Source organism: Erigeron canadensis, chromosome 7 (assembly GCF_010389155.1).
Source record: "Erigeron canadensis isolate Cc75 chromosome 7, C_canadensis_v1, whole genome shotgun sequence".
NCBI lineage: Eukaryota > Viridiplantae > Streptophyta > Magnoliopsida > Asterales > Asteraceae > Erigeron > Erigeron canadensis.
This window is the reverse complement of record NC_057767.1, coordinates 3,029,232-3,040,011: the sequence shown is the minus strand read 5'-3', so window position 1 is coordinate 3,040,011 and position 10,780 is coordinate 3,029,232. Positions and strand designations below refer to the sequence as shown.

Here is a 10,780-nt window from a genome sequence, read left to right as displayed (position 1 = left end):
AAGTTTTTGATTGGTCAAATACATCCAATAATCGAAATTTGAAAGTTCATTATATGACACAGACATTTTACAAGATCTTTACATAACTTAAACATTTGGTCATAGTTAATTACATCAATTGATAATAATCCTTTTTTTATAAAGACAATAAAACTATACATTATTAATTCTTATCAATAAACCTGATAAACCCAGTCGGGTTTTATTTCTGAATTTTAGATAAAAACCTCTAATATTCCTATAGTATTTACTAAACAATTTCTAATACGAGTACATCTGTGAACTAATGATCACACTTATAAGAAAAGGGGGGAAAAAAAAGTCACATCCATGGAAAAAACTAATTCAAAAAGCATCTCAATACTATAATCATCTATTTGGTCTTCACTTTATCATTTCATCACACAAACACACAACACATGTCGGTCTTACAATCAATCTTTAACTTCATTTGAGTATGTGACCCAGCTCTCCATATCCGCGCCCAACAACAAATATTTCATCCCCACTCGCATTTAAGACAACAAAAAACCACCGCACTACTCACAAACACGCGTCCCATTCACTTTCCTTTCTAGCGCGTAACCGAAAACTCAACTCAACGTTCCGCACCGCCCATAGCTTAACCCACCCGGCCCATTTAGCCGTTGTTTATTTTTACCAACGGCCCATACAATTACATAAATAACCTTCCAAAAGTTTTTAATTTCCATTTTCGCCACTAACTTTATTGTCACTATATAAATCATACCTTATGTTATACTAAGGTTTGCCAAACTCAATACTCAAAATTCCTTTATTTTCACACACTATTATTATCACATACAAATATTTATAACGTTATGGAGAAAAACACTACATCTCGATCTTCTTACAATCGTGGTAATTTTCAAAGATCAAATTCAATATCTAGTCGATTTTGTTCCTCTTCGATTTCTTCACGTCCAATGTCTAGTTTCTCATCAGCATCTAGATCGACGTCGCCTACACGTATAAATATACGCAAAAGTTGCATTACTCCAACTTATTTGGTCCAATTTTCATTGGATCACTGTCACAAGGCTCCTGGCAGCTCAGTTGTCAAGAACATAAGTGACCGTAATAATAATAATAGTATTATTAATAGTAATGGTAACATAGTGTGGAGTCATGGGTCAAGGAAAACATGTTTATGTTCACCTACAACACACCCTGGGTCTTTTCGATGTAGTTTACATAAGAACTCGAATAATGGTGCGAGGAATTTGAATGGAAGTAGTAATGAAAATAATGATTTATCTAATTATCGGTCTCATAGATTGTATGCAAGGAGATCGGCTATGACTAATTCGCTTGTGAGGATTGGTACCGTTGAAGGCGATCTTGTGAAGAGAGCTCTGGCATCTTTAATTCGTCCGTCGTCTCATCAGCAAAGACGACGGAACGATTTTCAAAGGAGGCCTAGCCGGCTCTCCTTGATGTCCAAAGCTGAAGAATGACTTTGCTACATGTATAGTGTATTAGTGTCAAGTTAGACGTTGAAGTTGTATATAATATAGGTTAGAAATTTAGAATTGCCAGTTTTGTTAGCTTATGTTTCCTGTTTATTAGATGGGGAGTGATATTTATACAACAAAATTTAGCAATCTACAACAAAATTACAAACTGTATTACGCAGTGTCTAACTATATAATGCAGGATTTGTTATAGATGGCTATAGTATATATTTACTTTGATATCTCACTATGGATTGGATTCTTGCAGCTATTTATGTTGTGGATCTATCTATGAAATAAATGTTATCTAAGGTTACAAAGTTTGCGGTTTGTTATGTACTGTTTATTTCTTAAGTTAATGAGTTAAATATTTCTTTCTTTTGTTTTTTTGGTAAGGATATCAAGTCAACTTTATCGATATGCTAGATAATATTTTGTAGTCGAAGCTCTGTAAAAATCCTTACAACTTCGCGGAATCTCCACCCATAATTCCTTCCATAGAAATGAAATGTCGTGATTCGAATTTGAAACAGGCTTTACCCATAGAGATGATGGCATTTGTCAACATACGTTTCTTTTAAATCATCCTGTTATCTTATTTTTGTTATGTGTTATAATCAAATGAGTAAGAGGATTTGCTCTAGTTTAACCAAATCAAAGGAATTTTTACAAAGGGCATAAGTTTTAATAGTTGCACATATGTCATGACTCATGACTAAAGTGCACTTAGAAAAATAAGTCTAACATGATAAGTCAATGATCTAAATTAATCGTTAAAAAAGAAGAATTCCACATAGAAATTGATATTTGTCATTAAATATGTGCCTTGTGTTTTTGTCACTCATTCAGTCATTTGCTTGTTCTAATTTTTGTTTTCATAGAACATTTAACAAGCCACAAATTTCTAAAATTACGTAAGATTCTAAAAGAAGTTGCTAGTGAATGCGATTGCGCCTAGATAGGGGAGGATACGTTGACCACAAATTAGAAGACATGTGGCGTGGGAAGGTCCTTGTCTCGTGGCAGGTACTCGTATATTATAAGGGGACCAACCTTGTCTATAGATGACAGACCATAATAGCACTTTCTTGTGCCCAATTATTTTCTATCTTTGCTTCTTTTACCTCTTTTGTCATTTACATTTAAGCAGATATATAACTCTAAATCAATCATTTTCTCTTAACTAAAATTCATTCATTATAGGGATAATGACCTGTGGATGTAGTGAACTATGACAAAATGTTTATGTTATATATTTATCTAATCGGAGGTCTATGTTATGTGACGAACTAACCAAAACTGTCTAAGTGATGCATGTTACCGGGTAATCTATAGGTAGCTGGTTACCATCCATTTTTTTAGGGGATAATGACATGTGGTGTAGTGAACTATGACAAAATATCTATGTTATGTATTGATCAAATCGGGAGTCTTTATTATGTAACGAACTTACCAAAATTGTCTAAGAGATGCATGTTACAGGCTAAAGCCGGTCATCAATTTTTTTCCCTTCATTTTTTAATCTTCGTAATTAATTAATTTATTTAACATATATAAATAAATATAAGTTATGGAAACATATATGTATATAAGTTCTATAATTATATAAAAACTGTAAACACCTTCATATCTTCTGGCCGCCGCCTACCTCCCCATTTTTTCGATCAACCCTAACACAATCATATACCAAAAAATCAAATTTGAAGATATATCAAAGATCTCAAAAATTAAAATCGCATTTGAAGATTACGATCCCTTATAAGATCAAGAACCTGAAACCAATCACTACATATATTCTCAAACATATACACATTGACACACACAAATCTAAGGGTACATACATACAACCACCACAAACAAACAATGAGAGACTAGGGGACGTATTCTTACATGGCTTCTTAAAACATAACTTATAATTGAAATGGGAAAGAATAACTAATTGCTAGATTTTAGTTAAAGCAACAAAACAACAAACTTAAAAGAACGCATTATAAGCCTAAAGCTGAAAAGATCAAATCTCCTTGACCTCAGAATTCATCATTTCTCTTTTCGGGATATTAATAAATAACAAAATGGAAACAAGAAAATACCAGTTCTCAAATACTCGGAAGGAGTTGGAAACAATAAATAACATTCATCACTTAGACAGTTTTGGTAAGTTTATTACATAACATAGACCCCTGATTAGATCAATACATAACATAGGCATTTTGTAATAGTTCACTACATTCACTGGTCATTATCCCTTTGGATGGTAACCGGCTACCTGTAGATTACCTGGTAACATGCATCACTTAGACAGTTTTGGTAAGTTCGTTACATAACATAGACCCCCGATTAAATCAATACATAACATAAACATTTTGTCATAGTTCACTACATCCACAGGTCATTATCCCTTCATTATACTATCATAAAAATCTTCATATATCTTAATGATTGAATGTACATCAAGATGGGTGAAAAAGAAAAAAAAATAAAATAAAATACAACTTTTTTAATTTTAAGCAATCAGTGAGTTGTTAAATACCTAAATAAAGATATTTTGTTATACACTATTAGTTTTTTTTGACATAATAATACATCAAAACAAACTTTTGAGTTTTTTATACTATTTTTATTTTAATGTTAGATGTATTTGATTAGAACTCTATATGTAGAAAATGTGGGCTCATTAACATTTAACCTTGTAAAAAGTAACTATATGCAATTGTAGTTCTAAGCCCATCTGTAAAAACAGGTAGACTCTGGTAGAGTGGTAGACAGTTACCGTCAAATGAGTTGAAAGTAAAGCTGGATTGGATATATAGAGCCCAATAAGAATATTTTCATAAATCTAACAACGATAAAATGATAGATGGATAAATACCGGTCAAGGAACAATGAGAACGTATATTTGGTTTTGTACACAATTGAGTCAAATATTTTTATTATTAACCTATAAATCTTAAGCTTACAAATTTGTATATTGATGATACTTTTGATCGATTTCCGACACTCTTCTTTTTCCTGATGACAATTATACATTTGTCCCGACCAACTTTTCTCACATTAAAATCAAAGACAAGATTTAAAGATTAAGTATGTCTCAACTTAGCTCTCAAGTTTGGATAACTGGACAAACTTTTACTATTTTTTTCAATTAAACATTCTCTTTTTCCTACTATTTTGATACTTCAAGATTAACGAATCTAGCTAGGGGTATTGATGAGTCGAGATATGGGTTTTGTCGATTACAAACTAGTAAGTCTATAAGCCAAACTGAGTATGATTCAGGCTAGTTGGGTTGTCCAGGTTCAAGTATTTGGGTCAGGTTTTGATTGACCCAAATAAGATTATATTTGGTTCATATTCCATATGAACATTCATATACCGAGTATTAGTGTTCCTGCTTTATTAAGATCTTTTATGTTGAATTTGTTTCAGCACAGATTCATATTCTAACACAAAGTTGTCATTAACATGGAACATATTTGCAGGATTTGGTATCATATGTGTTAAGGAACATAAATATGTACTCCCTTTCAAGCATTGCAGTTCCTAACAATAAAAACATAACTCTGGAAAGTAAGCCCATCATAGCTTAATGCTTATAACTCAAATTTTACATGATAAAACATAGAAGCCGTTCGGAAAAAAAAAAACATATACATAGAAGGCTTGTAGCATGAATTCAATACGGCACTAAAACTCATAGATTGTCGTGACAATGATAATATTGGCGATAGTGACACCCGATGTAATTAGAAGGACGAAACAATTTTATCGTACAATCTACAACAAGCGTCAAAACATTATACTTGAAGAAATTATCCTAAATTATCACAAGAACAAAATTTAATCAGATGAAAAGGTAACATGCTGTTACAGTATATGTATCTAACTCAATTACATCTTCTGAAAGAATATCCTCTGGTATAAGAAGGGCAACTTCACCAGTTTGCCCAAAAAATGGCTGTCGCTGCAGTTTTGCCCGGTATGTGATACTTATATGCTCTGTCCAAATCGAGTGTAGCCCGATGGAAGTATATATCACAAAGCCAGAATAATAAATCACTTGGATTTACTTTGCATACTGTAAATGTTGCCAACAACTCCAACAACACTAACCATGACTGCTAAACTCAACATCAACCAAGCCAGGAACCTCTCTCGGCTAGTCAAACCAGGACCTTGACTGCTCAGCCGTAGTGCAATAAGAGCTGGGAAAGTAAATCCCAATGACACAGCTGTGGTTGCACCAGTGAACTTGAAAGCAGTCCATATACTTGGGATCATTGTGGATCCAATGTACACGAGTGCCAAAAGCACAAATGTCAAAGCTAAACATCTTTTTCTACTTTCTGACAACGGGCCTGATCCGTTAAAAGCCAACTCATCAACTGTTTGTCTTAAAGAAAAGTGGATCACCGGAAAGACAAGAACCAAATGAAACACATACCCAACACGAACAATGTAAGTTAAAGCAGTACTAAACCGGATCCCAAGTGGTTTGTCAAAGTTAGTTAGAATATCAGATTCAGTATCTTTCCCAAACAGAAGGTAGCCTGCAACGGCAGTCGACATGTATATCATAACGCAAAGAACAGTTGTTAGGCGTCCCACTTTATTCATCTTTTGAGGCGAACGGTCTTCAAGCTCATTATATATAGGTTGAACATTAAAATGACAAACATACGCATTCGACATTATAGGAATCACGACTAACAAATCAAGAATCGCCTCTTTTGTCCCAAAATCCGGTGTCAACCTAGGAGGTTCAATTTTACCTTCAACAAGCTTTATAAACGCAACAACAAACGCCACAATCACAAACACTACCGCCAGTGCAACAGAAGCAGCCGAAGTAGTACTCAAAGAATCAATCTTATCCAACACACATAACGGCGCAAGACAAACAACCACCACAATCAAAATCACTAACTTCCTATGATCCCAAAAACCATTCCCTAACCATTGATCAAAAACACCAATATGTCTAAGAGAACCCGACATAACATCACCAATAATAATCAAATAAACAACCAAAACACCTGCATTGTTAACTATAATACAAATTTCCGACAATATCCTAGCCGGTTTCCCTAACGCTTCTTGAACAACTTCACCATAAGAATTAGCCTTACATTGAACAGCAAATCTAATAAGAAACTCAACACTAATTTCTGACAAAACACCCATTACAAATATCAAAAAAATACCAACAATTAATCCTAAAACTTTCATAGTAGCAGGAAGTGCCATAATTCCAGCCCCAATAACAGAAGTAGCTAAATTAAACACAGCCCCATAAATACCACTACCAGAAGCAATATCTTTTTTAACAATCACAAGTGGCAAATTATCAAAATCTATATCTATATCTGTATCTATATTATCATCATTTTCATCATCTAAAAAATGGGATTTTTTTAGCCCATAAGTTTCTTGATCTTGTAATTGCAATTCAACAAAAGAATCTTTTGGAATTTGCTTATAATTACTACCCATTTTGATTTAGATCGACACAAGTAATGGGTATGAATCTTTTTGTAAAAATACTCAAGATTTAAGCAAAAAGCAATGAACTTGATTGAAATTTATATATAAAAAAAGGTTTAAAATATACAGATACTTACAAGATTAGAGGATTAATGTTATTATTAGGAATAGGAACGAATCGAGATCTCAGGGTGCTTGATTTAATGAACCAATGGATGTAGGAGAGAGGAAAATAATGGAATTTCTTTTTGGTGTTTGAGAAAGCGTTTGCTTTGTGAATAAACAGTCGGTTTGTTGACTTTTGGTAATTAGACTTCTAAGCTACTATTTGGGCCGTATAAATTAGTCTTAGCCCAACTTCAATTAGGATTTTTTATTTTTATGATTTGTTGGTCGAATATTCACAGTTAACGACCACGAAAAAAAAATTGACAACTGATAAGATATTTGTTTTCTCACAAAGTTATAGATAGGTTCGAGGTGGTCACACATATTCAAGGTTGTAAAGATACCAAGTTGGTCGACTACTTAAAATAAACTTCTGACTCCCCACCTCGTTGAGTCGAGTCACGAGTTCTCCAACTTTAATACGGACAAAATGATGATAAAACGTGAATTTATCAACTAATGTAACATTTAATTTTCAAGTTTGAATTATTATGTTAATGTTTATAAACAAATATGTTTAAATTTAAAGTTTAGAATATATTTTTTAAAGTTCTATTACATATATAATTTCAAAAATACTTATATTAGTATATAAAATTCCAATCCGAGTTCCCCTGAGTCAAGTCCGAGTCTCCAAAAACTCATGACTCCCCCTTCGTCGAGTCGTGTCCGAGTCATGAGTTTCTCAACCTTGCATATATTTAGTTTTTACTTATGATAAGTTTGAGTAAATTTTCTTATCTGAATCTTTATATTATAGAGGTTTTCCATCGATAAATTTAACTTGAGAATCTATTTTACAAAGGAATATCTAGCGCAAACCTGGTTAAGACAATCTATGTCAAACTTCTCGATATTCGTGAATAATTCACACAACAAAATAAGGAGAAAGAAAAATAGTATACAGAGTATTATTAAGTACACATCAATACAATAGTGTGAATCGAGTTAACTTGTTCTTGAATTACTCAAGCTCAAGCTCATTGAAACCGAGTCAAGTTTGATTTATTAATTTTTTCGCTCGAGCCAAGTTATTGAACTCGAGTAGTTAAGCAAGCGAGTTTAGAAAAAATTTATTTTTGAGCTGACTCGTTTAAAAATCATTTAAATATTTAATAAGTGAGCCAAGCGAGTTAATCCAGCCTACCATTACATGGTTAAAATACTCATTATATATCATGTTAATAAGTTGATTGGAACGGAAGACCTCCAAACACACTATGTAAGTGAGTTTTACAAGTTTTTAATTATTAGCTTAGTTTATACATGATCATAAATAAATTTATTTGAGTTGTTTATATCTTAACTTCTCTCATACAATGAATATGATTTTGTGACTCAAAATTCGTAGAAAACGAAGTTGGGTGTTATTTTTTTGTTTAACTAGTGTCATAAGGAATTTTGATTTTGATGTAGTAGAGTTCAATTTAATTTAGTTTTGTTTGATTTAACAATGATCGTTTGAAGTTACAAAGAAAATAACGTGAAAGAACAGTCCTTTTCAATGTGTCTTTCATAGAAAGAAAGTCTTCCGAAATCCGAACTCCCAAGAAGGAAATTAACAACTTACACTTTATTCATTGATGTAGCCTCGTCATTATCACTCTTTCTTTCATTCAACCAAAAGTCTTAGAAATTTGGGTGGTGGTCTTTGTCAATCAACATGACAAAAACGTATTCTTAAATTTGACCAAATTATATTTATATTTCTTTTTTGTTTACAAAACTAATTAAATCGTTCACACATTGGTTAGGCTAATTGTTATCGTTATTTTAATACAAAACCAAATACAACTACTAAGTGTGCTACTAAGTTACAGGCTTAATACATCACATTATATTAGTACGATAATAATAGTATAATAATTTTTAATCATCCATAACAATATATACTTTTTACAGTTCTACACTATATAATATAATATGTACATTTATTGTGATCATTAGCAGGATCAGAATTAAAAGTGACCTGTGTAACAAAACTTGATATAACTAGCTTTGTATCAAATTAAAATAACGATAATAGTTATATTGTTATGAATTTTAGCAATGTTTAAAGATTTTTGGGTATTTTAACGGTTTTTAAAATTTTTGGGCACCTTTAGAAATTTTTTTTTTTTCATTTAGTTGCATAATTACGTATTTGTAAGTTTTATTATTAGGGGAAAAAAAATTCAAATGTGTAGAGTTAGTTTTATTAAATAGTGCTATATTTATTTGACCTTAACACTAATAACAAAAAGTTATTTTGTAAAAAAAAAAATGAACTACACATAAATAAAATAGATTAGTTACCTAAGATATCCTTATATTATGATGTGTATTTTCCAGTCTTAAATTTATAAACATGAAATACCTAGCTACTGACTACTACACACTTGCGGGCAGTGAACCCGTTCGTATGCAGTATAGTTAACTTGGTAAATCTGAGGTCGAACACAAGAAATTTGTAAGCAATTGTATAAATAAAGTGATTCATAAAAGAGGGGGGGTTTATGACCGAATTGCCACTTCGCAAAATTAAACTAAGAAAATCGTTTACCGGGGCAAGGATCGTCCTAAAACGATAGTAAAAATGATTGTATGAAAACAATGATAAAAATGACACCAACTTGGATCAGCTCACATGTCAATCATCGGGTCTAAACATTACTTGCATTTGTTGAACGACTCAAAAGATAGACAAGACGAACTTCCGTTATACTTGACACTTTAATTGCTTTAAATATAGTTATCGCTTCCGCATTTAAAATCTATTCAAAATAATTAAGCATTAAGATCCTGAGTTGATTTTTACGATTTAACTTTCAAAAGCTTTCTTCCGAACTGCTTATTCACCTAATCGGAGTTCTCTATCATAAGTGTTTACACATTCAAAGTGAATTTAACTGTTTAACATCTTTATCGTTGATTTCTTCCGAACTCCAACGACTTTAGGTTAATTATAGACCGATTAACCATTTCATAAACCAATTGACAATGACATAGATTTTTTCCGAACTTTTAATTATAATTATCAATCAATATATATAAAAGATTAAACAATATTTAAACTCAAATAAATATGGATCTTCGATTAAACATAAAAACCTTATTCAACAATTGCAAGTAACATTCAAATCGACCCTATGACATGCTTACTACCCAAGCGGGTGCAAGAGATTTAGCTACTCATAATTAAAACACAAGGACAAACAAATAGAGAAGAAATCGTATTATACCAAACGATTGAAGAATATCCGGTAGCAATGATGATTACAATCCAAAGTTGAAAAGATGAAAAACCCTAACAACTCGTTTGCTCAAAAGTGCTAATAACAATGAGAAACTAAAGAAAAATAAGCCAAAGATTCGTCCATAATGCAGAACCCTAGACGACTATATGTACAAAAATCCCGTGTAATGCCCGTTACAATCATCACGACCGTTACACGCTTGCTAAAACCATGACGGGCGTTTCCCAGATAAGGGTCGTTACATGTCTTCATAATCCACACGGCCGTTATGTCCTTAACGGCACGTTTCAAGAATTTCAGGCTTTTTCCTTGTAACGGGTGTTACATCGGTAACGGGAGTTACATCTTCTAGATTTCGTTTTCTTCGTCTTTCACTTGATTTCGACCGAATCCTTCTCCCGTTTCTTCCATCAAAATCAA

The 10,780-nt window shown here is 32.3% G+C and overlaps 2 protein-coding genes across 2 annotated transcripts; one reads left to right on the top strand and one right to left on the bottom strand.

The window, feature by feature from the left end:
- The first annotated feature begins 796 nt into the window (after positions 1-796).
- LOC122608704 lies at positions 797-1,735 on the top strand. The gene has a single exon (XM_043781797.1). It carries the CDS (start codon positions 843-845, stop codon positions 1,476-1,478), a length of 636 nt encoding a protein of 211 aa, XP_043637732.1. The 5' UTR covers positions 797-842; the 3' UTR covers positions 1,479-1,735.
- Positions 1,736-5,143: 3,408 nt separating this feature from the next.
- Positions 5,144-6,980, bottom strand: LOC122607615 (amino acid transporter AVT6E-like). The gene has a single exon (XM_043780628.1). The coding sequence runs from the start codon at positions 6,963-6,965 to the stop codon at positions 5,529-5,531; it is 1,437 nt and encodes a 478-aa protein (XP_043636563.1). The 5' UTR covers positions 6,966-6,980; the 3' UTR covers positions 5,144-5,528.
- Positions 6,981-10,780: the final 3,800 nt, after the last annotated feature.

Excerpts from the sequence above, each read along its gene's own strand:
- LOC122608704 (XM_043781797.1), top strand. The coding sequence starts at position 843 with ATGGAGAAAAACACTACATCTCGATCTTCTTACAATCGTGGTAATTTT.
- LOC122607615 (XM_043780628.1), bottom strand. The coding sequence starts at position 6,965 with ATGGGTAGTAATTATAAGCAAATTCCAAAAGATTCTTTTGTTGAATTG.